Source organism: Cherax quadricarinatus, chromosome 2 (assembly GCF_038502225.1).
Source record: "Cherax quadricarinatus isolate ZL_2023a chromosome 2, ASM3850222v1, whole genome shotgun sequence".
Classification (NCBI taxonomy): domain Eukaryota; kingdom Metazoa; phylum Arthropoda; class Malacostraca; order Decapoda; family Parastacidae; genus Cherax; species Cherax quadricarinatus.
The window spans coordinates 826,852-854,380 of record NC_091293.1 but is presented as its reverse complement, the minus strand read 5'-3'; the positions used below and the strand labels follow the sequence as shown (position 1 = coordinate 854,380).

The 27,529-nt window shown below is 39.3% G+C and overlaps 1 protein-coding gene across 5 annotated transcripts in view; it reads right to left on the bottom strand.

Annotated features, from left to right (window-relative positions):
* The window catches only part of LOC128684957 (uncharacterized), a 124,593-nt gene that overhangs the window by 83,476 nt on the left and 13,588 nt on the right, over positions 1-27,529 (bottom strand). For 3 of the 5 annotated variants that reach the window (XM_053771467.2, XM_070087087.1, XM_070087081.1), the window contains exons 2-3: positions 11,968-12,683; positions 10,335-10,430 (exon numbers count right to left, since the gene is read on the bottom strand). In XM_053771467.2, the coding sequence (XP_053627442.1) occupies positions 10,335-10,430; positions 11,968-12,507 (636 nt within the window). In that variant the 5' untranslated portion in view covers positions 12,508-12,683. Of the gene's footprint in view, positions 1-10,334; positions 10,431-11,967; positions 12,684-25,050; positions 25,135-27,529 lie in introns of all 5 variants that reach the window. The other 2 variants (XM_070087063.1, XM_070087074.1) reach the window with 2 other exon arrangements.

Here is a 27,529-nt window from a genome sequence, read left to right as displayed (position 1 = left end):
TTTCCAGTGCCACAGGATAGGAAGGGAGTACAGAGATTCCTGGGTATGGCAGGATATTATCGCAGGTTCTGTCCAAACTTTTCTCAGATTGCAGCTCCTCTCACTGAGCTTACTAGTAGCAAAGTTCAGTTCACCTGGACTAGAGATTGTTCAGACTCGTTCAAAAGGTTGAAGCGCTTGCTATCCTCTGCTCCTGTGTTGAAAAGTCCTAATTTCAATTTTCCCTTCTTTTTACATATAGATGCGAGTGGTTATGCAGTGGGCGCTGTGCTGCTCCAACAGTCAACATCCACTGACATTCTCCATCCTATATGTTACTATCCATCTAAGCTCAAACGACACCAGAAAAATTATGCTCTAGCTCTTGTGGTGTCCTTTGAACATTTTGACGAGTATTTGGGCACTTCCCCATTTAAAATTTACGTAATTTTATGCCCAAATACCTTTTGTTACTTGCTATGTCAAATTCAGTAAAGTAACTTAATCCCTCCAGCCCATATTAACTATATATACTCATGTCTAATTATTATATTTATATATTCACAGTATTGTTGTGTGAGGAGGAGACATAAGCCGAGTGTTGAGTGGGTAGTGTGGTATGGGCGATGTACTGCGTGACGCAACACTGTCCTGCCGCAGACCCCCCCCTCACTACACACCTTAAGCTGTTTCATACTCAGATGTCCATACTGCCTCGCATTCCACAACCACTACTTAAGAGTGGAATGCAGTCTCCTCTACTATGATCGAGCCTCTAAGTGCCCTGCTCATCTACGCTATCCTGTCTCTACACTGATGCACATAACCACGAGTATGCAGAGATACGATACTGTGTACTGCCCTAGTACTAGGGGCATATCCTAGTGACAGACGCTGTGAAATGATAGAAGTGCTTGGCACGAGAGTGACTCTGATTAATATATATATTATATTGTTAGTAATGTAACCTGAGTAATCAGTAATGTGAAAGACATTAATGCAACTCCTAGTGTGACCGTCTGTCGTGTTGGGGGGGTGTTGCAACCCCTGAATGGTTGCAATGATTATTATGTATATATATAATTATTACTTTTTCATTTAATTTTATATTGCTTATATTTGCGATAATAGCTAAATCGTAAATGTATTGCTTTATATTGTTATTTGACGTAGTTTCCTTTGTTAGGTAGGATGTAACATATGTGCTCAGTTCAAGTCTTGATTGTCTAACTACTGTAATTATCGCTGTTTGCTCGTTATATTGCTGGTTTCTTGCTGGGCGACTGCTGTCCACGGAGCTATCACGTGATCGAGGGGGGGGGTGTCCTCACCTCGCCTGAAGTATTCAGTCTGCTCGAGACTCGCTTGGTGGTTGGACAGATTGTCTGTCTCATTATTCTTGTTAGTTCTGTAGAACTCTGTTCACAGAACCTTGTATAGACTTAATGATTTTCGACGTTGTACTGAGGTTGTGTGTCTCATAGACACTCTGAGCATCTCAGGTCCTGAGCTGTAGCTTCTGACCTACTAACTTGTACTGGTATCTGTGTATTATCACAGTCTGGGATTTTCTTATGCTGAACTTAGATTCAGTAGTATGGGAGTTTCGTAACTTTTGTGGAGGATCTGCAGATGGTCCCTACTTAGTGTCGTTATATTATCTCCTTGTTCCTGATTCTGTGTCGCAGTTGCTTGTTGTATTGCTATTGGGCTTAGCATTCTTTTTGTTGTTCAAGCAGACTGTTCTGGTTTGCCAGTCGGTCAAGAAGTTAGTTTATTAGAGGACTTTGTCAGTCACTTGTTTAAGTCTAGTCGAGTCGTGAGACATAACGAACTACTTAGAGCACTTACACACATACATACTTACTTGTATATATTTGTAATATCTTATTAAATGTTAATGTACCAGACGGTACTTAAGAATTATAAATGTGATATGTGCTTTCAGCACAATAATATTGAACTCGAGAGATGTGATATTATTTTGATTACTGTGATTAATTTAATTTAATTTAATTTAATTTGATAATATACCTCTAGACTTAATAAATTTATTAAATTTTAATTTCTCTAGTTAGTAGCCTACCAGTTGTAATCCTGAAGCACTATTGAATAATACTGAATTTTAATGGATAATTGGACAAGGATACTGACTACTTGTTACGAAAACCCAGTAACAGGCTGGATGCTAGAAGGGCAGTCCTTTCTAGTATTCACTGGAGATCTCTAAGCTTTTAGAAACGCGTTTTTTGTAACATCCTTTAACATTATTGCTACCCCTTCCTTAGCTCTAACTCTCTCAGATACTCCAGATTTAATCCCATTTATTTCGCCCCACCGAAACTCCCCTACCCCCTTCAGCTTTGTTTCGCTTAGGGCCAGGACATCCAACTTCTTTTCATTCATAACATTAGCAATCATCTGTTTCTTGTCATTCGCACTACATCCACGCCCATTCAAGCATCCCAGTTTTATACTGTATATTTTATATTGTATATTGTAATAAACAAAAGAGGAAATCAGCTATAATATACGTTATTTAGGTCTGAATATTGGTCAGAGAGCCTGTTGTAAGTCTAAGGCGTAGGTAAACGAGTACGTCACTAAGTGAGGAGAGTGTGTATGTTAGTGTCAAGTTGTTATCTGGCATTTATATGCATTTATAAGTGGAAAAAATGGAGTTCTTCTTTCTAGTGATGTGTGCTTTCCAGCGGTAGCCTGGAACCTAACCTGCTGTATAAGTGAGACCCTACTGTTCGTATATACCACCACCAATGGAAATCTTGCAAAATTTAACCCCTTGAGGGTCCGTGCCGTAGACCTACGGCTTTACGTTGAGGGTCCAAACCGCAGATCTATGTCATGAGCTCAGCTCACTCTGATAAGCTGTGAGCGGTAAATTTTGGCCTTGATATGAGAGAATACATCTATATGGTATGTGTGCACCACATAAAACAAATCCTGCAGCACAAAGTGCATAGAGAAAAAAAACAGACCATAATTTTAGATTAACCCTTTGACTGTTTCCGACGTATAAATACGTCTTACGAGCCAATGTTTCCGACGTATTTATACGCACAAATTCTAGCGGCTTCAAATCGAGCGCCAAAGGCCTGATAGGCCTACACGGGAGAGAATGGGTCTCAGTGGTCGGTGTGCACCCTGTGAAAAAAATCTGGGACCTAGCGGTGCATTGTGGGAACGCCATGTTGTCAGTCCATTTTCACCATGCCTCTCGGTAAGAAGTTCCTCACTCCTCGGCGGATTGGAGGTCTTTTGTTCCCAAGTGATAGCTCTAACAGCGATGAAAGTGTCAGTGACAGTGAATTCAAGGGTTTTCAAGTGAGTGTTACCGAAAAAAGTGCCCAGGATAACGTAAATAGTGACAAAAACCCAGATGACCCACAACCTTCGACCTCTGGTGCTGTGCCGGCTTGTTCACGTTCACGTTCGCCTGTACCAGGACGAAAGAGGAAACTATTTGGTCGTGTACAACACCCTGATGATAGCAGTGATAGTGATTTCAAGGTCATTGAAAGCAGTTCTAGTGACAGTGAGAGTGAATATTCCCCAGTGAAGCGCCAGTATGTACGACGTAGCATGCGGTCTGGTAGTGTTTCATATGTTGTTCCAAGGGGAAGGAGAAACTCTGGGAGCACATCCCGTGGCCCAACACCACGACCTGATAGTGAAGATGACGATATTGTAACGATGGGTATGAATGGTGACAGTGAGGGAGGAGGCAGTGGTGGTGATAGTGAGGGTGGCACGGCCCATGTGGCACCATCACCGGGCCACGCTACTAGCCATGCGGCTGACTCAGCAGAACAACCAGCCTCACCCTACCCCACACTGCCACAACCTGCACCACCACAACCTGCACAGCCACAACCACAGCCACAACCACGGTACAATATCCAGACCCCACCAGCAGACCGCATCTGGGATTGGCAGGACGGTGACGAGTTTGTTCCCAGTCCCCATGACTTTGATGAAACACAAAGTGGAATAAAGCCATCTTGTCCACTTGGGAACAATGCCAGTGAACTGGACTGCTTTGAGTTATTCTTCGATGAACCCCTGATGGACATCATTGTCAGGGAAACCAACACATACTGTGAATACACCATGGCAAATACAATTCTCTCACCAAAATCACGGCTACACAAGTGGAAGGAGACAACTGTGGCAGAGATGTACCTGTTTTTTGCCACAATAATGCTTATGCCACATGTGTATAAGCACACTGTCACCACATACTGGACAACAGATCGCCTGATTTCAACTCCAGGTTTTAGTGACATTATAGGTGTCAATCGTTTCTTGATACTGTTGCGTATGTTACACTTTTCAGACAAAACCAGGCCTGACAGAAGCGACAGGTTATATAAGATAAGAAATGTGTTATGTACCTGAAACAAAAGTGCTGCATGTATTTTTATCCCTTCAGGAAGCTTGTTATTGATGAGTCCTTGATTTTATTCAAAGGAAGACTCATTCAAGCAATATATACCAAGCAAGAGGAAACGCTTTGGTATAAAGCTATTTGTACTGTGTGATTGCAGAAGTGGTCTTGTTTTAGATATTATTGTGTACACTGGCAGTAATACTTTGAGAGATACCATGAAGTTATTGGGTATCTCTGGTGATGTGGTTCGAACAATGATGGAACCATATCTTGGTAAGGGGCATATGTTATTTACTGATAATTGGTACACAAGCCCCTTACTCAGTGATTTCTTGCGAGTGAACTTGACAGACGTGTGTGGCACAGTGCGTGGTAATCGCAAACATATGCCAAGGTTCGACGCTGGCACTCGCAGAGGTGAGGTGCAAGCCTTTGCTGCCAATGACATCATGGCATTTCGGTGGCATGACAAACGTGATGTCACATTGTTGACATCAGTTCACACAAACGAAATGGTACCCAGTGGCAGGGACAACAGAGAGACCAATGAACCCATTCTAAAGCCTGCAGCTGTCATGGACTACAACCTCAATATGCGCTTAGTGGACAAATGTGACATGCAGATTGGGTTTGCAGACTGTGTACGCAAGAGTTATAAGTGGTATATCAAACTTTTTTTCCATCTTGTTGATACCTCTATGCTAAATGCTTATAACATATACAAGTTGAAGACCAACAAAACACCAAAATATGGTGAATTTTGCCTGTCAGTAATCAGACAAATAATTGCAAAGTACAAAGGAGCAACTCCTGCAATAGACCAGCGCCCACAGACGTCATCTCGTATGAGACCTGGTGATCACTACCCCATACAACTGCCTCCTACTACTGCCAAGAAAAATGCTCAGAAGAGGTGTTATGTATGTATGCATACCACAAAACGCCCACAAACACGCAGAGACACTCGTTTTATGTGTGAGGAGTGTGAAGTGCCCCTCTGCATATACCCATGTTTCAAAGAGTTCCACAAGCTGCAGCAGTTCTAGGAACGTGTTTAGTGACTGTACATATGTATATATATTATGGAACAATAGTAATAAACATTGTTTTGTATTGTTTGTTTGTGTAAACAAAGTGTATACACAAACTAATAGTGATAAAGTTTGTTCTGTTATTGTGTTGTAAATAATGAGTGTATATTTGAACAATGCACCTTACATTGGTCTCACAGGCCACATAAGTTACCTGGAAAAGAAAAATATTGAAAAATGCAAGAAACCTTTGAATTAGAGTAAATAAAAGAATACCAGGTGGGCGGCAGTCGCCGCTGTTGCCGTACGCACGTCAATTTCTGCAAACTTTGCGGCTCTATATCTCGGTAAGTACTGATGGCAAAAATTTTTTTTTAGGCTTAAAACACTAGTAAAAATATTCCTAACATTTTCATAAGAAAAAATAATTTTTTTTTTCGAATATTTGGCTACATAGAATGACAGTTTCAGAGAGGGCCCTGAAACAGTCAAAGGGTTAAAACAGCAACTTGGTAGTGTTTTTTCATATGTTTTTATAGTTGTATTTGCGATTTCTTGGTCTCATTTGATAGAATGGAAGACATATTACAGAAATAGAGATGATTTTGATTGGTTTTAGTACTAGAAATGGCTTGAAACTGAGCTCAAAGTAGCAGAAATGTTAACCCTTTCAGGGTCCAGAGGCCAAATTTCAAAGTGTTCACCAGTGTCCAAGAATTCTCAAAAAATATTTTTTTTTATTTTTTCTTATGAAATGGTAGAGAATCTTTTTTTGAAGGTAATAAAACAAAAAGTACGAAATTTGGTGGAAAACTGACAAAATTATGCTCTCGCGAATTTTGACGTGTCAGCAATATTTATGCATCAGCCATTTTGCTGACTTTGACTCCCATTTTAGGCCAATTACATTATTCCAGTTGACCAAATTCTTAGTTATTTCAGTAGCATTACTTCTATTCTATCGATTGAGCGCAAGAAATCGCCAAATCAACCGTTTCAACTACAAAATAATGTGATCGGAAATTGGTAATTTGTCCAATTTAGTGCAAAGTTCAAAATATTCCAATTTCAAAATAGGGTCCAGAATAAACAATGCAAGCATTCCTGGAACTAAACTAACATTTCCTCTGTTCATTAGTTACATTTTCAGGCTTTACAAATTAATTCCATTTTCATTTTTTATTCACATAATGAATTATTATTCAAACCAAAAAATAGAAGATTTACTGTTATGCAATATTGTAATAACTATAAAAATAATATCACCACATTTGTGAATGTATATTAGACCCACCAGCTGGCATGTATTAGACATGTGAGGTCATTTGTTTACTCTTGAACATCGACAAAAATTTAACATTTTCACTACTTTGAGCTCAATTTCAAGTCATTTCTAATAATAAAACCAATCAAAATCATCTCTATTTCTGTAATATATCTTCCATTCTATCAAATGAGACCAAGAAATTGCAAATACAACCATAAAAAAACAAAAAAACACTGCAAAGCTGCTGTTTTAATTGAAAATTATGGTCTTAAGTTTTTTCTCTCATTTTGCACTGTGTTGCAGGATTTGTTTTATGTGGTGCACACATACCACATAGATGTATTCTCTCATATCTAGGCCCAAATTTACTTCTCACAGCTTATCAGAGTGAGCTGAGCTCATGGCGTAGATCTACAGTTTGGACCCTCAACGTAAAGCCATAGATCTACGGCACGGACCCTGAAAGGGATAAATTTTTGCCGATGTTCAAGAGTAAACAAATGACCTCACACGTCTAATACATGCCTGCTCATGGGTCTAATATACATTCACAAATGTGCTGATATTATTTATACAATTATTACAATATTGCATAACAGTAAATCTTCTATTTTTTGGTTTAAATAAAAATTCATTATGTGAATAAAAAATCAAAATGGAATTCATTAGTAAAGCCTGAAAACATAACTAATGAACAGAGGAAATGTTAGTTTAGTGCCAGGAATGCCTGTGTTGTATATTCTGGACCCTATTTTGATATTGGAGTACAGTGGAACCTCAAAAATCGAACGTATCACATATCAAAACGTTTCGAAAATAGGACCATTTTTTCAGACAAACTGTGTCCCTATTATCGAACGCGCCCCTATTTTCGGACCACCGGGTACAGGACCTGTCTGCCGGCCCACTCTGTCCGCATCCCTGTGCAGGCGCCACGAGCAGTCTAGCTTTGTTTATGCTTGAGTGAACACTAACCTGCACTCTCATTCACGCATTTTACGATTATTTCATTGTGTTTAGTGCTTGTGGGACTGTGAAATAAGCTGCCATGGGCCCAAAGAAACTTGCTAGTGGTACCCCTGTGGTAAAGAAAGTGAGAAACACCATAGATGTGAAGGAGGAAATAATACAGAAGTATGAGAGTGGTTAATAAATAACAAAAAGGCACAATACCGTGACTGGAACGATACACAAATAACCCGCACATAAAAGAGAGAAGCTTACGACGACGTTTCGGTCCGACTTGGACCATTGACAAAGTCACACTAACAGAGGTGGAGCAGGACGGCTATATATAGGCAGGAAGAGGTGGAGGTAGTAGTAGTACAAGAATTGTATATAATACTGACAAGATGAAATTAAGACACATGCACAGCACCAGGGCATCCCCATCGTAGACGTTTCGCCATCCAGCCAGCCACTGGATGGCGAAACGTCCACAACAAAGACAACCAGACGCCGCACATGTGTCTCAATTTCATCAGTAGTTGTAGTAGTAGTAGAAGAAGAAGAGGTAGTAGTAGTGGTAGTGGTAGAAGTGGGAAATAAGGATGATGAGCCAGTCAAAAACAAAGGAAGGGGAGCACTGCAAGAGAGCTAGATGCCCACAGAGGGAGAGCAAGTGCACAGAGGTGCGTGAAAGGGGAAGTGGTGAAATAAAATAAATGAAGAAGGAACAGAAACACGAGACAGGAGAGAGAAAGACAACCCAGAGGAGAAAAGGAAAGAGGAAAGGGGAAGAGGAAGAAGAAAAAGAAAGAAAAAATGAGGATTCAGGTTAAGTCACGGGTGTTCTGAAGTTTGGAGCATTTTACAATGTAGTGGGAGAGGAAGGCATCTACAGAGACGAAGCCAGGGCTAAGGTTCATACAAGGAAAGTTGTGTATTAGAGAGGATTCAACTAGACGGCGACTGTTCGAGTTGGAAGTAGGGAAGACAGATTTAGCAGAAGACAAGTCAATAGGATGGCTATGATCTCTGACGTGACAGAAAAGAGCATTGTTAGTGTCGGCAAGCCTAACACTATTTTTGTGCTCCCTAAGTCTGTCAGAAAGAGATCGACCAGTTTCTCCGAAGTATTGAAGAGGACAGGAGGAGCAAGAAATAGAGTAGACACCAGGAACATCTGTAGAGGGAGGAGAGGTATGAACGAGATTAGTGCGAAGAGTGTTAGTCTGGCGGAAGGTAAGTTTGATGTCTAAGGGACGGAGAGAATTGTTGAGATTAGAAAGACCGGAAATGTAGGGAAGGCAGAGGATAGAAGAGTTCCCATGAGTAGAGAGTTTGGGAGAGAAGAAATTGCATTTAGCACATGAGAGGGCCAAGTCGGACCGAAACGTCGTCGTAAGCTTCTCTCTTTTATGTGCGGGTTATTTGTGTATGCGAGTGGTGTGAGACTTGTTGAGCTTGCCAGGATGTATGGGAAAAACAAGTCGACCATCGGTTCTATCCTGTCAAAGAAAGAACAAATCAAGGAAGCGGATGTTGCGAAAGGTGTTAATATAGGGAGTGGATGAGGTGCCTTCTTCAAAGATTAAGGAGATTTGTGCCAAGTGGAATGATGTCCAAATGTTTGTGCAGAAGTACCACCCTGAGCAAGCTGAAACAAGCCATCTTTGCAACAAGTTCAGTGACAGAACCATGTCCCATTTTAGGGAAATGTTAAAGAGGCACCAGAAACAGAGGACTGTGGGCAGTTATTTTGTGAGAAAGGGGTCCAGTGACTCTCAAGCAGGTCCTAGTGGCATTAAAAGACAGAGAAGGGAAGTAACCTCAGAGAGGGCTTTACCTGAAGTCCTCATGGAGGGGTATTCTCTTTCCAAACACTAACCCCAACTCCCTCTCTCCTCCTCCCTATCTTCCAGATGCCATCACTAATCTTCAATAAAGGCAAGTAAAAATGTTATTTTATATGTATTACTATACATAATTAAAAACTATAGTATTTGTTGTATGTAAAACTGTAATTAATCTCTATAAAATGTATTTTTTGTGTGAATATTTTTGGGTTTCTGGAATGGATTAATTGTATTTCCATTATTTCTTATGGGAAATATTGCTTCGAGTTTCAGACTTTTCGAATTTAGAACTAACTCCTGGAACGGATTAAGTTCGATTTTTGAGGTTCCACTGTATTTTGAACTTTGCATTAAATTGGCCAAATTACCAATTTCCGATCATTTTATTTTGTAGTTGAAACAGTTGACTTGGCGATTTCTTGTGCTCAATTGATAGAAGTAATACTAGTGAAATAGCTAAGAATTTGGTCGACTGGAATAATGTAATTGGCCTAAAATGGGAGTCAAAGTCCGCAAAATTGCCAATGTGTAAATATCGTTGACACATCAAAATTAGCAAGAGCATAATTTCATCAATTTTCCATCAAATTTTGTACTTTTTGTTTTATTACCTTCAGAAAAAGATTCTCTACCATTTCATAAGAAATAACAAAATTATTTCTTGAAAATTCTTGGACACTGGTGCACCCTTTGAAATTTGACCTCTGGACTCTGAAAGGGTTAAGTACAAACTAAGAAGTGAAGAAAACAGGATACCACAAACATAGCTCTGCTTCTTAAAACTACAAACAGGCAATCACCCACTATGTGGCTGTCTTTCTGTCAGTCCTCCCCCCCTTTCAAAAACTTACCGTGTCTAATAATGACTCATGTGTTTTAAATGAAGACTTAATGATGCAGGTGAGACCTCCAGTCTTAAATTTCTCTTCAAAGTCTTCTAAACCAACCTGGAATAATACACAGCTCAGTGTAATTCATTCACCTCCAGTAATGCTACCTGTGACTGCTTTCAAGAGTTCTTCTAATGAAAGTTTAAAAACACTAATTTTTAAATAAAAAGAAAATATTAAGTCATAATACTACGACTGGAACAATACACAAATAACTCACACATGGGAGAAAAAATTATGATAGTTTCGCTGACTTGGACCATTAATTAGTCAATCACACATCGTCATAATTTTATTTCTCCTATGTGCCGGTTATTTTGTTTTAAACAAATTCATTCATTCATTCGCTCACTCTCACATACACACCTCAGTAAGGAATTATTCAAGACACTGTACACTGTATGTCAGGCTCATATTGGAGTATGCAGCACCAGTTTGGAACCCACACCTGGTCAAGCACGTCAAGAAATTAGAGTATTGCAAAGGTTCGCAACAAGACTAGTCCCGGGGCTTAGGGGTATGTCCTACAAGGAGAGGTTAAGGGAAATCAACCTGACGACACTGGAGGACAGGAGGAATAGGGGGGACATGATAACGACATATAAGATACTGAGAGGAATTGACAAGGTGAACAGAGACAATGTTTCAGAGATGGGACAGCAACAAAGGGTCACATTTAGCAACAAAGGGTGACATTTAGAAGCTGAAAACCCAGAAGAGCCACAGGGATGTTAGGAAGTATTTCCTCAGTCATAGAGTTGTCAGGAAGTGGAACACTTGGGAAAGTGATGTAGCAGGGGCAGAATCTATACACTGCTTTAAGAAGAGGTACGACAAAGCTCATGGAGCAGGGAGTGTGGGGACCTAGTAGTGACCAGTGAAGCAGCGTGGCTGCATGCGCGCATACACACAAAGTGCAAAGGTTTGCAACAAGACTAGTCCCAGAGCTAAGGGGATTGTCCTATGAAGAAAGGTTAAGGGAAATTGGCCTGACAACACTGGAGGACACGAGGGTCAGGGGAGACATGATAACGACATATATAATACTGCATGGAATAGACAAGGTGGACAAAGACAGGATGTTCCAGAGATGGGATACAGAAACAAGGGGTCACAATTGGAAGTTGAAGACTCAGAAGAGTCAAAAGGATGTTAGGAAGTATTTCTTCAGTCAGAGTTGTCAGACAGTGGAACAGCCTAGAAAGTGAAGTAGTGGAGGCAGGAACCATACATAGTTTTAAGACGAGGTATGATAAAGCTCATGGAGCAGGGAGAGAGAGGACCCAGTAGCAATCAGTGAAGAGGCAGGGCCCGGAGCTATGACTCACAAATAGGTGAGTGTACGTACACACACACATACACACACACACACGTACACACGTGTACACACACACACACGTACACAAGTGTACACACACACACGTACACACGTGTACACACACTCACGTACACACACACACACACGTACACACACACACACGTACACACACACACACACACGTACACACACACACACACCACAAATAGGTAAGTACACACAGCCAGTTAAACTGAGTTTCTCTTTTAATAAGTTCATTTACTTCTATAACTATACCTTAATTTGATCTTCATTAATATCTGTCACAATAATCACTTTGGAGAAGGTTTTCTTGTTAGAGCAGGTCTTGGCATTACTACAGCTGTGTTTTTTCTGAGCATGAGACAGCTTTCTCGTCAGTTTTGGAGTATCATTCTCACTGCTTGAACCACACGATGTACTTTCTTGAGCATTTTCTTCAGTTTGAAAGCTGGGTTTATTGATGATAACCTGACTATTCATACTTTTACCCTGTTCTTTAAGTTTTGCAGATAAGCACTTGAAACCCATTGCATTCTGATTATTTTCTGACTCTAAAGATTTCACAGTTTCTATGTCAGCTTTGTGACTAACGTCTACTGCGAGTTTTCCATCACTAGCACTATGCACTCCGTTACTTACAGGCTTAACCCCTGTGGTATATTTCCGTTCTAATCTGTTCTTTTCTCTATATTTTCTTTTTTCAAATAAGATAAGGATTATCATGCCAACTATTAGAGAAGTCAACAGGAAAGGAAGATATAAATGACCAACAAAAGGAATACTTGTCATGGTCATTTTAAAAAAACTTTTTTTGTTGTTGCCCCAAACATATACTCAGTGGTATAAATATTTCTAAAGGTGTTTACCTTGTTAAGTTTCAGCTTCCTGCCTTTATCTTTACTTAATTTTGGTCAATGCCTACTGATGAAATTCCTTTCACCCTATTTTGTGCTGTTTAATTCATACCAAACCTGCAAAGTAAAAAAAATAAAATTAATACCCTTATTTGCTCACATTTAACTAAAAATACCTCAAAATCTCTGTCCAGGGTCCTCTGGACCACTTTCAAAAACCATGAAATGGGTGGGTTTCAACCCATGGAGAGCAAGTTTTAAAACTTCTGGCTACACTGGCAGGAGATTCATCAGTAAGAGAGATTTCAACATAAATCTACTACATGACCAGGACCCAGAAGTAACTGAATTCACAAACACTATGAGCAACTGCTTGTTACTACCAACATCAAAACCTACAAGAATCTCCCAGAATAGTATCTCTATTGGACCACATCTGGACTAACACCATATCCCCTAAGCAGGCATAATCACAGACAACACCACAGACCACTACCCTACCTTTCTCATAACCAACCTAGGTAACTGCCCCAAGACACTACTAAAGTTACCTTCAGACTGCATAATGAAACAGCTGTAAATAACTTTATAGCAGCTATGAATAATGTTGATTAGCATGAGCTTGAAACATAAACATACACTAATGAATGTACAGTAGGGCCCCACTTATACGGCAGGTTAGGTTCCAGGCTACAGCCGTAAAGCAGAACCCGCCGTGAAGTGGAACATCCTTTTTTCCACTTATAAATGCATACAAACACTAGATAACAGGTGTACACTAACATATATTAAGTTAGCAATAGAACCAGGCATCAACAAAAATAAAAAAGTACAATACACACATAGTGCACTCATTACTTACCTTCAAATATTTAGTCTTAATCTAGGGTGAGACAAGCAGTATTTATTGAAAGAAATCAAGTGTGGTATGCATGGTAGTCAGCCAGGCTATCATACCAGGCCACATAATATTCTATTACATTTAAGCATCCTAGAGCGATAAAATGCATATACAGTTTACTCATTACTTACCTTAAAATATTTGTAGTCTTAATCTAGGGTGAGATGAGTAGTATTTATTATAAGAAATCAAGTATGGTATGTATGATAGTCAGCCGGGCTACCATACCAGGCCAACCCACCCACACATACTATTCTATGATATTTAAGCATCCCAGAGCGATAAAATGTATATACAGTTCACTCATTACTTGCCTTAAAATATTTGTAGTCTTAATGTAGGGTCAGGAGTAAGCGAATCAGATAAAACGAATAAATGAAAGAGAGAAAGAATAAGTGCATGAGAAGGGACAGGCACCGAGTTATGTAAACAAACCAGGTGAACGTAAGTTTTGTAAACAAAAAAAGTGTACACGTCTGGTTTGTGTACAAGTTGTCTCTACATTGATACGGTAGAATAAATTAAGAAGAATACTCCCATTCTCATGTAACATCATTTTGAGAAGAAATGATGCTCTGAGTGAAGGCAATTGAAATAAGTCACTCTGACTTTTTTGGGTTATCCTGGGTTCTCTACACAGATGTTATGTATGATAATCTATGTAACTGTATTTGTGTATACCTGAATAAACTTACATACATACGAAAGGAATAATTTTCTACAGTTACCCCCATTAACACATTTTCTCTTATGTTAGATTAGAGAAAATGTTATTCTTGCCGTCACTTGTACAAGTTATTTGGCTACTACATCTCATATTTATGTTTATTTATTCTATTGCGGGGTGTATTTATCATCTTTTTATGTTAAGTATCGTGTTTATTATATAATTTTGAAAAAAATATCATGGACGGATTAATGAAAATGTGTATATTAACGTAATATACAACATTTAATGAGACTCGGTGATTATTATTATTATTTCTAATATGGCGTCACTTGTGCAAGTCATCTGCTACCACATCTCACATTTATGTTTATTTATTCTACTGTGGGGTGTGTTTATCATCATGTTATGCATCATGTTTATTATGTAATTTTGAAAAAATATCATAGATGGATTAATGAAAATGTGTATATTAACGTAATATACGACATTTAAATGAGACTCGATGATTATTATTATCATTACTAATATGACGTCTGGAGACATAAGACACTTTTACTGATTTTAATGTGTACCTGCCTGCCAGAACAGTGTGTAAGTTTATTTAGGTACAGGTATACATAAGTATAATTATCAGAGTATATATAAAACATGAAATAACTTTTAAAAACACTTGAAATTTTGGAGTTTCCAGACAAAATGGAGAGACTTTGTGCTTACAGATCTCACTGAGAATGTAAACAAACCGGGTGGGGCATGATAACTGTATTACAAAGTCAGGTGGGGGGAGCCGTATATCGAGTTTTGGTCATAATTTGAAATGACCATATTAGCGGAATGCCGTAAAGCGAAACTCCGTAAAGCGGGACCCTATTGCATTAATAATTTTATAAAAAGAGCCCACTACCTCTATAACAAGCATTCCCCTAAAAAAACTAAACAGCTCACAGAAAGAGACTAAATAGTCCCTGGCTAAAACCCACCATCCTCAAATCCATTAACACAAAGCGCCAAAATGAAAAACAATACAGAATGGGTCAAATAACTAGAGACCAGTCTAAACGTTACTCGTCAGCCCTTACCAGCCTGATAAGAAGGTCTAAAAAAATGTATTATGAAAACAGATTACAAAACATCAAATGTGATATAAAAAAAGACCTGGAAAACCCTATCTGAAATTCTAGGAACTAAACGGATATCCAAAAACAAAATCAAATTAACAAAATCAGATGAACCCCTACTCCCAACAACTGAAACAGCAAACACCCTCAATGTTTTCTTCTCCACCATAGGAAAGAATCAAGCAAGCAAAATCCCAAGCTCAAACACCCGTCCATCAGGCTACCTCACAGGCACCTACCTGCATACACTATTCCTAGCTCCAACCAACCCAACAGAGGTCTCGCTCATCATCAGCACCCTTAATCCCTTGACTGTCACAACCCCAAATCCCGAGGTGTCTCCTGGTGTTGCGCAAAAAAAAAAAAAAAAAAAAAAAAAAAAAAAAAAAAAAAAAAAAAAAAAAAAAAAAAAAAAAAAAAAAAAAACTTATGAAATGGTAGAAAATATTTTCCCGATGTTAATGACACCAAAAGTACGAAATTTGATGGAAAACTTATGGAATTACGCTTCCGCAAAGTTAACGACCTCAGCAATATTAACGAAGAGGCGATTTCACCCACTGAGCCCTATTTTCTGCTAATTCCATTGCATTGTTCCAGTCGCCCAAACTCATAACTATTTCTTTAGAACTCCATTTGTTCTATCGATTGAGTACAAGAAACTGCGCATTTACTGATTTCAACTACCCAATAACGTGATCAGAAATTGCCAATTTGGCCAATTTCACACAAATTAAAAAATATGACAATTTCAAAATAGGGTCCAGAATGAACAATGCAGACATTCTTGGCTCTAAAATAACATTTTCTTTGTTCATCAGTTACGTCTCCAGGCCCCTCTGACATAACTCTTGCTTTCTATTGTGAATTTTTATTCAAACAAAAAAATAGAAGATTTACTGTTATGCAGACTACTGCAATATTGTAATAATTGTATAAATAATGTCAACCCATTCATGACTGCATATTAGAATGGCTAGTTGGACATTTATTGGACAATGACATCATTCGTTTACTTTTGAACATCGCCAAAAATCAAACATTTCCCCTACTTTGAGCTCCATTTCAAGGTTCTTTTCGTAGTAAAACCAATCAAAATCACCTCCATATCTATAATATGTTTTCCATTCTATCAAAGGAGACCAACAAAACAAGAATACAACCATAAATACTATACGAAAATAGACCACAGTGTCGGCGTTTTAATTAAAAAAAAAAAAAAAAAAAAAAAAAAAAAAAAAAAAAAAAAAAAAAAAAAAAAAAAAAAAAAAAAAAAGGTTGGAGTTTTTTTTTCATTATGCACTGCGTGCTGCAGGATTTTTTTTTTTACATGGTGTGTCGAAAGGAGATAATGAGGGTTGAAGATATACACACTTGTTGGGTGGTAACAATATATTGCAGAATGTGAGAAAGGGGAGCCCAACCTGCCGTGTGTTGCCTGGTAGACCTATGCGTGGACTGAGAGCAAGGTAGCGCCTTCCACTCACTCATGCAGCATCCCGTGACGTCATACAGTCACTAGGCCTAATAAGGTATCATATATATAAAACATATGGATGGTACTATGATACTCAGATAAGCTATACAACACATGTAAGGAATCAGCAACTATGCTGACAGCTCGGTCATGTTACGTATGTCGTCTCTTATTTACCCCTATCTCACCTATGGAATTTGTGCATGGGGCTCAACAACAACTAACCATCTCAGACCACTAATTACCCAACAAAAGGCTGCAGTTAGAATAACAAATTCTCACTACAGGCAGCACACTCCACCAATATTCAAAACACTCAACCTACTCACCATACAAAACATCCATACTTATTATTGCACTTATTACATACATAGAACACTTAACTCTGATATTAACCCTCCCCTCAAACATCTCCTTGCCAACGTCAACAGAACACATGACCATAATACAAGGCACAGATCACTCTTTGATGTTCCTCGTGTCCATCTCACGCTATGCAAAAACTCAATGCACATAAAAGGCCCTAAAATCTGGAATTCATTACCTGTAAATATAAAAGAAACACTATCTGTTTATAAATTCAAGTCTCTTCTCAAAGTTCACTTACTCAAAACCAAATAAATACTGAATAACTGAACCATATAAATTGTATATCCTAAATGTTACTCACAATTGTATCACACAAATGTTAAACCTAACTTTGTTATTTTTTTTAAATACACTACCTGAATGAACAGCAATGCATGCAACCATAGGACCTGTCTTTGTAATACTCATTTGTATTTTATAGTTATCTGTTTACAATAATGTCTTATCACTGATTTCATCATTGCTTAGTTAATCTTAAGTTAATTTTAAGCCAGCCCGTAATGCTATGCATAGTATAAGTGGCTTTGGCATGATGCTCTTATCTGTATTTTTTTGTACCTCTGTATGTATGCTAAAATTTATAAATAAATAAATAAATAAATACAATACTACACTACAGGCTGAACAGGCAGGTGGCTCTGGGCTGATTCTATACAATAACAAAGACATATGTAACTTAGAACTAATGGATGGTATCATAATGGATGTTAACATAATGGATTTTAACGTAATGAGTTTTAACATAATGCATTACAATTATAAGAACAAATCATGGTACAGTGGTCCCTCAATAATCGTCCGGCCTGAAAGTCGTCCATTTCAGAAATAGTCCTGTTTTTTCGTCTAAATATTGGCTCGCAAATGGTCCGTTAACTCGCTAATCGTCCTTTGTTCGGGACGGGTACTCACGCTCTGAGCCGCCTGGGCCTGCCTTCCCAGCCAGTGTGCCATTGTTTACCAGCGAGTGACGGTCCCCTCACATGCTCCTACGAAATATTTCATAATATTCCGCTACCATGGCTCCAAATAAAGCTTCTAGTGCCACCCCTTTGGTAAAGAATGTGAGAAACATAATTTATGAAAAAGTTTGTAGAAAAATACAAAGATGGTGGTGGTAGAGTGGAAGCAGTTGTGATAGTGGTTGATGAACATAAGAACATAAAGGAGGATCACTGCAGCAGGCCTGTTGGCCCATGCTCGGCAGGTCTTTTACAATTCATCCCACTAACGAAACATTTTCCCAACCCAGTCCTCAATGTTACCCAAGAAATAAGCTTTGATAACTCTATCTATACCCAACAACACAACACCTCTCGTGACATACGTAATGACTTATTTTATTCATTCTAGAGTATATTACATGTTTCTATGTTATTAATATTGTTTATGTCATATTAGTTGAATTGTGATAGATAAATAAGCCAAAGAGTTGATATTAGTGTCATATTCTCCAGCAATAAACTTGCCATCCCTCCCTCACAAACAAATAGCCAATAAGAACATAACAATGGAAGAACACTGCAGGTCTACTGGCCCATACAAGGCAGGTCCTTATCAAAATGACCTCTACCCAAAGCTACCCAAGAATTTACTCTCGTACCCAGTGACACAAATCAAACTCGGCTCCTCCAACTCATATATTTGTCCAATCTCTTCTTAAAGCTACCCAAGGTCCTAGCCTCGATCACCCTACTGGTAAGTGTGATGTTAAATAAGAACTTAAGAAAGTAGGAACACTGGAACAGGCCTGCTGGGCCATACTAGGCCGGTCCTTCACAAATCCAACCCACTAACAGAACAAATGCTACCCAAGCAATAAACTCAGGTGCAAGTCCGACTCAAATCCAACCCCTTTCACTCGTGTATTTATCCAACCTAAATTTGAAATTACCCAAGCCATAGCTTTTAGAACATTGGAAAGGAGGAACATTGCAATAAGCCTGTTGGCCCATACTAGGCCGGTCCTTCACAAATCCAACCCACTAACAGAACAAATGCTACCCAAGCAATAAACTCAGGTGCAAGTCCGACTCAAATCCAACCCCTTTCACTCGTGTATTTATTCAACCTAAATTTGAAACTACCCAATGTTTTAGCTTCGATCACCCTACTAGGCAGACCGTTCCACTAATCAACTACCCCTATTACCAATGTTCATTTATACATTTTATTAGTGCCCTAGAGTCCTTATGGAGGGGGATTCCCCTTCCAAATAACCTCTCTTCCCTCTCTCCTCCTCCCTGTCTTCCATTCATCAACAACAGCCTTCAATAAAGGTAACAGTCATGTTGAATGTTCATTCTTTTGTGCATGTAAATCTATCTTTTAGGTAAAAAAAAAAAATTGTTGTTGATACTTCTGGGTGTCTGGAACGAATTAATTGGATTTACATTATTTCTTATGGGGAAAATTTATTCGAAAATCGTCCATTTCGATAACAGTCCCACTTCCAGGAACGGATTATGGACGATTATTGAGGGACCACTGTATAATATAGGATGGAACTGATCAATCGATCTGTATTCATGCACTCTACGGATTCCGAGGAAGAATAAATATACATATACAAGGTGAAAGTAATTAACAGCAAAGACAAATCTGGTGCACACAGAGGGCACACAGAGGGGCTCTGGTGGTTAACGCTCTCGCTTCACACGGTGAGGGCCTGGGTTCGATTCCCAGCCAGAGTAGAAACATTGGACGTGTTTCTTTCCACCTGTTGTCTATGTTCCCCATCAGTAAAATGGGTACCTGGGTGTTAGTCGACTGGTGTGGGTCGCATCCTGGGACACTGACCTAAGGAGGCCTGGTCACAGACCGGGCCGCGGGGGCGTTGACCCCCAGAACTCTCTCCAGATAAACTCCAGATAAACAGATCATTAATGTTAAATTCTCAGAATTTGGAGGGAACGTGAACACGAAAAAAAAAAATTTTTTTTTTGAAGACTGATCAGCTGATAACAAAACACACAGTTGAGAACTTCATTCATCTTGGACATCTAATTATACAGACTATGTACATTTAAACCCAACTCTGCGAGGGTAAGATTTACATATGCAGAATGGTTATCATCTTTGGGTGGATCGAATTCTTCTGCAATGGCTAACACATGCCTTGACTGAGGGCGATCTGAATGAGTATCTACAAAAGATACAGCTACATTCACTAGTGACTGTGGAATTACTAGCTGGTATGCTCTTCTGCTTGGAGTACTCAACTTGGCTGTTCGATACAGTAATTCCTGGCTCATTACAAAATCACTAATGGGTGCTGGTGGCTTCACAGTCAGAATAAGATCTTCCTGGAGGAGGAATCGAATTGCACCAGACCACATGGGATCTGTTCTTTCTTACTGGAGGAATGAACAAACTCGGAGTGGATGACTCTCCCCGGTTGAAAAAAATAATGCTATAACACACAATATGAGCAAGGGAGAACGGATCTACTATCTCTCACTGCAAGCAAAGGGAAAAGAAATGAACATGATCAACAATACTGATATTCAATCTGAGTCGCACACAATGACACGATGTATCAACTATAAAGAGACTGCACATACAAACATTAACAACATGTGAAAGTTACTCGAGAAACAACTTCTTATATTGCACGAATTACTGTCAACTAGGATGGGATCACCATCTGGAACACAAGGGACAACAACAACACTCAAGTGAGTACACTAGCCACAGAAACGTCTTTCTGCAGTGGCTTGTGGCATCAGCAAGAGATGGCATAACTCGTTGCAAATAAAGTTCTTCTCAAAGCGTCCCCTGGGAAGGAACGAATACTTGAACAAGTCGCCATCGCAAGGATAGTAGTCTCAGCACCCAGGGTTGTCTGAGGTTCCTCTGAAACCCAAGGTAACTGTACACTATCCTGCGTACACGATATTGTGGCTGGATTCCAGACAGGAGTGACAGTCTTACTAGTGCCTGACCGCTCGGCTACGTTAATAAGTAATGAACGAATCTATAGGAGCTTAATCTGAACTTTACATTTCGCAGCACTTTAACAAATCTCAGATACAAGCTGTGAGAACAAACACATTGCTCAAGGGCTAGGTATTGTCTTTCAGTCAGTAAGGGAATGTTGGTACTGTGGACTGATTCATATTGACTTTGACTGGCATGATACACTAAGTGAACATTCAAAAGTGACTGGGACATCTTCTCAGGGAACTTACTCAAGGACATAAAGGCAAGAAAAATAGAGAGAATGACACAATAAGCTTAAATGGGAGGAAATTGCTTAACTATTCTGCATAAGTAAAGAAAAAAAAAAAGTCACACTATAAGCAAGGAGAACTCACATGAAAAAAAAAAAATAAAAAAATTATTCAACTGGATAAGCAACACTTTGAAAATCAAGAGAAATTACTTTACTCAAATCAAATTTACTTTAATTGAATTAATGGAACAGTGAGTTGTCTTTACTGTCAATTCAATAAGGAAATTCAACAATAAATGATAAATAAATCAAAAGTGTTAAAATGGAATCAATAAAGCTTGTGCAAAATTAACCCTTTGACTGTCGCAACCCCCAATCCTGAGGTGTCTCCTGGTGTCGCAAAATTAAAAAACAAAAAAACAAAAATTATTTTTCTTATGAAATGATAGAGAATCTTTTCCCGATTGTAATGACACCAAAAAAACGAAATTTGATGGAAAACTGACGGAATTATGCTCTCATGAAGTTAGCGACCTTGGCGCTGTTTACAAATCGGCGATTTCGCTCACTTTGAGCCCTATTTTTGGCTAATTCCATTGTTCCAGTCACCCAAACTCATAGCTATTTCTTTAGAACTCCATTTTTTTCTATCGATTGAGTACAAGAAACTGCCCATTTACCGATTTCAACTACCTAATAATGTGGTCAGAAATTTGCAATTTGGCCAATTTCACGAAAACTAAAAAATATGACAATTTCAAAATAAGGTCCAGAATGAACAATGCAGACATTCCTGGCTCTAAAATAACATTTTCTTTGCTCATCAGTCATGTCTCTAGGCCCCTCTGATATTACTCTTGCTTTCTATTTTGAATTTTTATTCAAACAAAAAATAGAAGACTTACTATTATGCAGACTACTGCAATACTGTAATAATTGTATAAATAACATCAACCCATTCATGACTGCATATTAGAATGGCTAGTTGGACATTTATTGGACAATGGCATCATTTGTTTACTTTTGAACATTGGCAAAAATCAAACATTTACCCTACTTTGAGCTCCATTTCTAGGTTCTTTTTATAGTAAAATCAATGAAAATAACCTCTATTTCTATGTTTTCTATTCTATCAAATGAGACCAAGAAAACGAGAATACAACCATAAATACTATACGAAAATAGACCACAAAGTCGGCATTTTAATTAAAAAAAAAAACGGTCAGAGTTTTTTTCTCATTATGCACTGCGTGCTCCAGGATTTTTTTTATATGGTGCACACTGACCACACAGACCCATTCTCTCACATGTGGGCCTATCAGCTTTCTCCTGTACTTAGCTCAGTGGTGACGTGTACTTAGCTCTGTGAAGACCTGTTTGCGCGCTCTCTACGAATTGAAGCAAGATGCCCTCCATCGAGCAACTTTACCAACAGCTTAAGGAAGAATTGAGGATGGCGAAGATAGAGATTCGGCGACTGATCGAGGAAAACAAGAAGATTCGTAGTACAGTGGACCCCCGCATACTGGACGCCTTGCATAACGGACAATCCGCATACCGGACGCTTTGATCGCTAAAATTTTGCCCCGCATACCGCCCAAAAACCCGCTCAGCGCCCTTCGTCCGAGACGCGTCCAATGTGCGGCCTGAGCCAGCCTCTCATGTTCCGCCGGTGGCATTGTTTACCAGCCAGCCTCCGCGGTAACATTCAAGCATACAATCGGAATATTTCGTATTATTACAGTGTTTTCGGTGCTGTTTCTGGAAAATAAGTGACCATGGGCCCCAAGAAAGCTTCTAGTTCCAACCCTACAGCAATAAGGGTTAGAATTCCTATAGAAATGAAGAAAGAGATCATTGATAAGTATGAAAGTGGAGTGCGTATCACCGACCTGGTCAGGTTGTACAAGAAACCCAAATCAACCATCTCTACTATTGTGGGCAACAGAAAGGCAATCAAGGAAGCTGTTCTTGCCAAAGGTTTAACTGTGTTTTCGAAACAAAGATCGCAAGTGATGGAAGATGTTGAGAGACTCTTATTGGTGTGGATAAATGAAAAACAGCTAGCAGGAGATAGCGTCTCTCAAGCGATCATAAGCGAAAAGGCTAGGAAGTTGCATGAGGATTTAATTAAAAAAAGGCCTGCAACTAGTGATGATGTGAGTGAATTTAAGGCCAGCAAAGGTTGGTTTGAGAGATTTAAGAAGCGTAGTGGCATACATAGTGTGATACGGCATGGTGAGGCTGCCAGTTCGGACCACAAAGCAGCTGAAAAATATGTGCAGGAATTCAAGGAGTACATAGAAACTGAAGGACTGAAACCTGAACAAGTGTTTAATTGTGATGAAACAGGCCTGTTCTGGAAGAAAATGCCAAGCAGGACCTACATTACTCAGGAGGAAAAGGCACTCCCAGGACATAAGCCTATGAAAGACAGGCTTACTTTGTTGATGTGTGCCAATGCTAGTGGTGATTGCAAAGTTAAGCCTTTATTAGTGTATCACTCTGAAACTCCCAGAGCGTTCAGGCAAAAGAATGTCCTCAAGGATAATTTGTGTGTGCTGTGGAGATCAAACAGTAAGGCATGGGTCACTAGGGACTTTTTCTATAACTGGTTACACCATGCATTTGCCCCCAATGTCAAAGATTACCTAACTGAAAAGAAATTAGAACTTAAGTGCCTCCTGGTGTTAGACAATGCCCCTGGTCATCCTACAGACGTGGCAGAGCGACTTTATGGGGACATGAGCTTCATTAAGGTGAAGTTTTTGCCTCCTAATACCACTCCTCTCCTGCAGCCCATGGACCAGCAGGTTATTGCAAACTTCAAAAAACTGTACACAAAAGCTCTGTTTGAAAGGTGCTTTGTAGTGACCTCAGAAACTCAACTGACTCTAAGAGAGTTTTGGAGAGATCACTTTAATATCCTCAATTGTATAAACCTTATAGGTAAGGCTTGGGAGGGAGTGACTAAGAAGACCTTGAACTCTGCTTGGAAGAAACTGTGGCCAGAATGTGTAGACAAAAGGGATTTTGAAGGGTTTGAGGCTAACCCTGAGAGGAGTATACCAATTGAGGAATCAATTGTGGCATTGGGGAAGTCCTTGGGGTTGGAGGTTAGTGGGGAGGATGTGGAAGAGTTGGTGGAGGAGGACAATGAAGAACTAACCACTGATGAGCTGATAGATCAACTTCAAGAGCAAGAGGCCAGACCTGGGGAAACTGGTTCAAAGGAGGGGAGAGAGAAATTGAAGGAATTGCCTACTTCAAAGATTAAGGAAATGTGTGCAAAATGGCTTGAAGTGCAAACCTTTTTTGATGAAAATCACCCTCACACAGCTATTGCAAGCCGTGCTGGTGACTGTTACAATGACAATGTTGTGAACCACTTTAGACAAATCATAAAGGAACGAGAGGTACAGGCCACTATGGACAGATATGTTGTGCGAAAGAAGTCCAGTGACTCTGAAGCTGGTCCTAGTGGCATTAAAAGAAGAAGGGAAGTAACCCCAGAAAAGGACTCGACACCTCAAGTCTTAATGGAAGGGGATTCCCCTTCTAAACACTAACACTCTCTCTCCCCTCCTCCCATCCCATCAATCATCACCAGATCTTCAATAAAAGTAAGTGTCATGTAATTGTGCATGCATTTTTCAGTTTGTGTGTACTAAAATTAACATTTCATGTGGTAAAAAAAAATTTTTTTCATACTTTTGGGTGTCTTGCACGGATTAATTTTATTTCCATTATTTCTTATGGGGAAAATTCATTCACATACCGAACATTTTGCATAACAGCCAGCCCTCTTGCACGGATTAAGGTCGCTATGCGGGGGTCCACTGTAGTCCTCCTGTTTTGAGTCCTAAGGTCAAGAAAGGAAACTGGTCAGCAGGGAACGAAGTTGACGATCAAGAAGACGAATGGAAAGGTAGAAACGATGAAGAAGAAAGAGACTGCCGTGGAAACTGTTGTGGAAACATCTAATACATTCTCAGTGCTACCCGACGACTGTGAGTCGACTACTGGGAACGTCACGACGAACGACACCAAGGAAGGTAAGAATATTGTTATTGTTGGGGATAGCCAAGTTAGGTATATGGATAGGGCGTTCTGCTTGAAGGACAGGAGTAGGAGACAGAGGGTTTGCTTTCCTGGGGCTGGGATGAAGGATATTGTTAGCTGTCTGGATGACATCATGAGAGGTAATGGGAGCAATCCTATTATCTGTCTCAGTGCTGGAGGCAACGATGTTGGCAGACGTAGGAGTGAGAACCTGATTAGCAGGTATAGGTCAGCTATAGAGATAATTAGGAGGAAGGGTGGGAAACCTGTCACATGTGGCATTTTGCCAAGGAGAGGAGTTGGAAATGAATGGTTGTCCAGAGCAATTGGTGTCAATTGCTGGCTGGACAAATACTGTAAGGAAAATGCGGCAACATTCATTGACAACTGGGACCTCTTCTATGGCAGAAATGACATATAAGCCAGGGATGGGGTTCACTTATCTAGGTCTGGGGTGGGAGCACTGGCCAACGCAGTGGAGGGAGCTGTTAGGTCTTTAAACTAGGAATAGTTAGTGGTATGGGTTTTGGCGGGAAAACAGTGAAGTCGCAGTGTAGTACTATGAGTACTAGGAGAACTAGTAATAGGCAAAATGAGGTGGATATTGGAAAGCCAGTGGCACTAATTGACAAGGACAGTAATAGGTTTAGTGGAATAACAGAAAGGAGCAGGAAGGGTAAAGAGAGAGGAGGGTCTTTAAATATATATTACAGAAATAGTAGCAGTGCTAGGAATAAGATGGACGAGTTGAGACTAGTTGCTAGTGCAGGTAACATTGATGTATTTGCCATAACTGAGACGTGGTTTAATTCAAAAAGTCGGGACATGCCTGCAGAATGTCACATTCAGGGTTTTAAATTGTTCCAAGTAGATAGAAGTGTCAGGAAGGGAGGTGGGGTGGCACTGTATGTCCGAGATCATTTGAACTGTTGCATAAAAACGGGTATTAAGTCTGAAGTAACACTTACAGTCTGTTTGGATGGAATTTTCAGACGGGCATGTAAAATTAATTTTAGGTGTGATACACCGTCCCCCAAAATTAGATAGGGACCAGGGGAGACTACTATGGGAGGAAATTGTTGGGGCCATAAGGCACGATAATGTAGTAATTCTAGGAGACTTTAACTTGAGTCATATTGATTGGAATTTCTTGACTGGGAATTTAGAATGATACAACTTTTTAGAAGTAGTTCAGGATTGTTTTTTGAAGCAGTTTGTGACAGAACCTACAAGGGGTAATAACCTGCTTGACTTAGTTCTGGCAAACAATGAATCCCTTGTTAATAATTTAGAAATTTCAGAGGAACTGGGTGCTAGCGACCACAAATAAATTACATTTAGCATTGAATGGAAGTACGATAGTAGGGATAACTCGGTAACAGTCAAAGATTTTCGCTTAGCAGATTACGATGGGCTTAGAGAACACTTAGCATCTGTTGAATGGGGTAACGAAGACAGCTATCAACTACAGTTTTCTGAACACTATACATGAGGCTCAAAGAACGTTTATCCCGTATAAAGAAATTAGATCAAATAGAAATGACCCAAAATGGATGAATAATAGGCTGAAATATCTACTAGGGCATAAGAAAGGAATTTATAGGCGTATCAAAAGAGGTGAGGGTCATCTTATGAATCAGTATATTGACATTAAGAGGGACATTAAAAAGGGGATAAGAAAAGCTAAAAGAGACTATGAAATTAAAGTTGCTAGGGAGTCTAAAACTAACCCAAAAAGTTTTTCCCAGGTCTATAGAACAAAAGTTAGAGATAAGATAGGTCCCCTTAAAAATAACTATGGGCATCTTACTGACAAAGAGAATGAAATGTGCTCAATTTTAAATAATTATTTTCTCTCGGTTTTTACACAGGAAGACGCTAACAATATTCCAGTAATTAATTTTTACAGTGGGCCAGAAGAAGATAAATTATGTAACATCACAGTCACTAGTGAAATGGTTGTGAAGCAGATAGACCGACTGAAGCAAAATAAGTCACCGGGTCCTGATGAGGTTTTTTTCAAGGGTTCTTAAGGAATGCAAAATGGAACTCTGTGAACCATTAACTAATATTTTTAATTTATCTCTTCAAACAGGTGTAGTGTCTGATATGTGGAAGATGGCTAATGTAATTCCTATTTTTAAAACAGGGAACAAGTCGTTACCATCAAATTACCGCCCAATAAGCCTGACCTC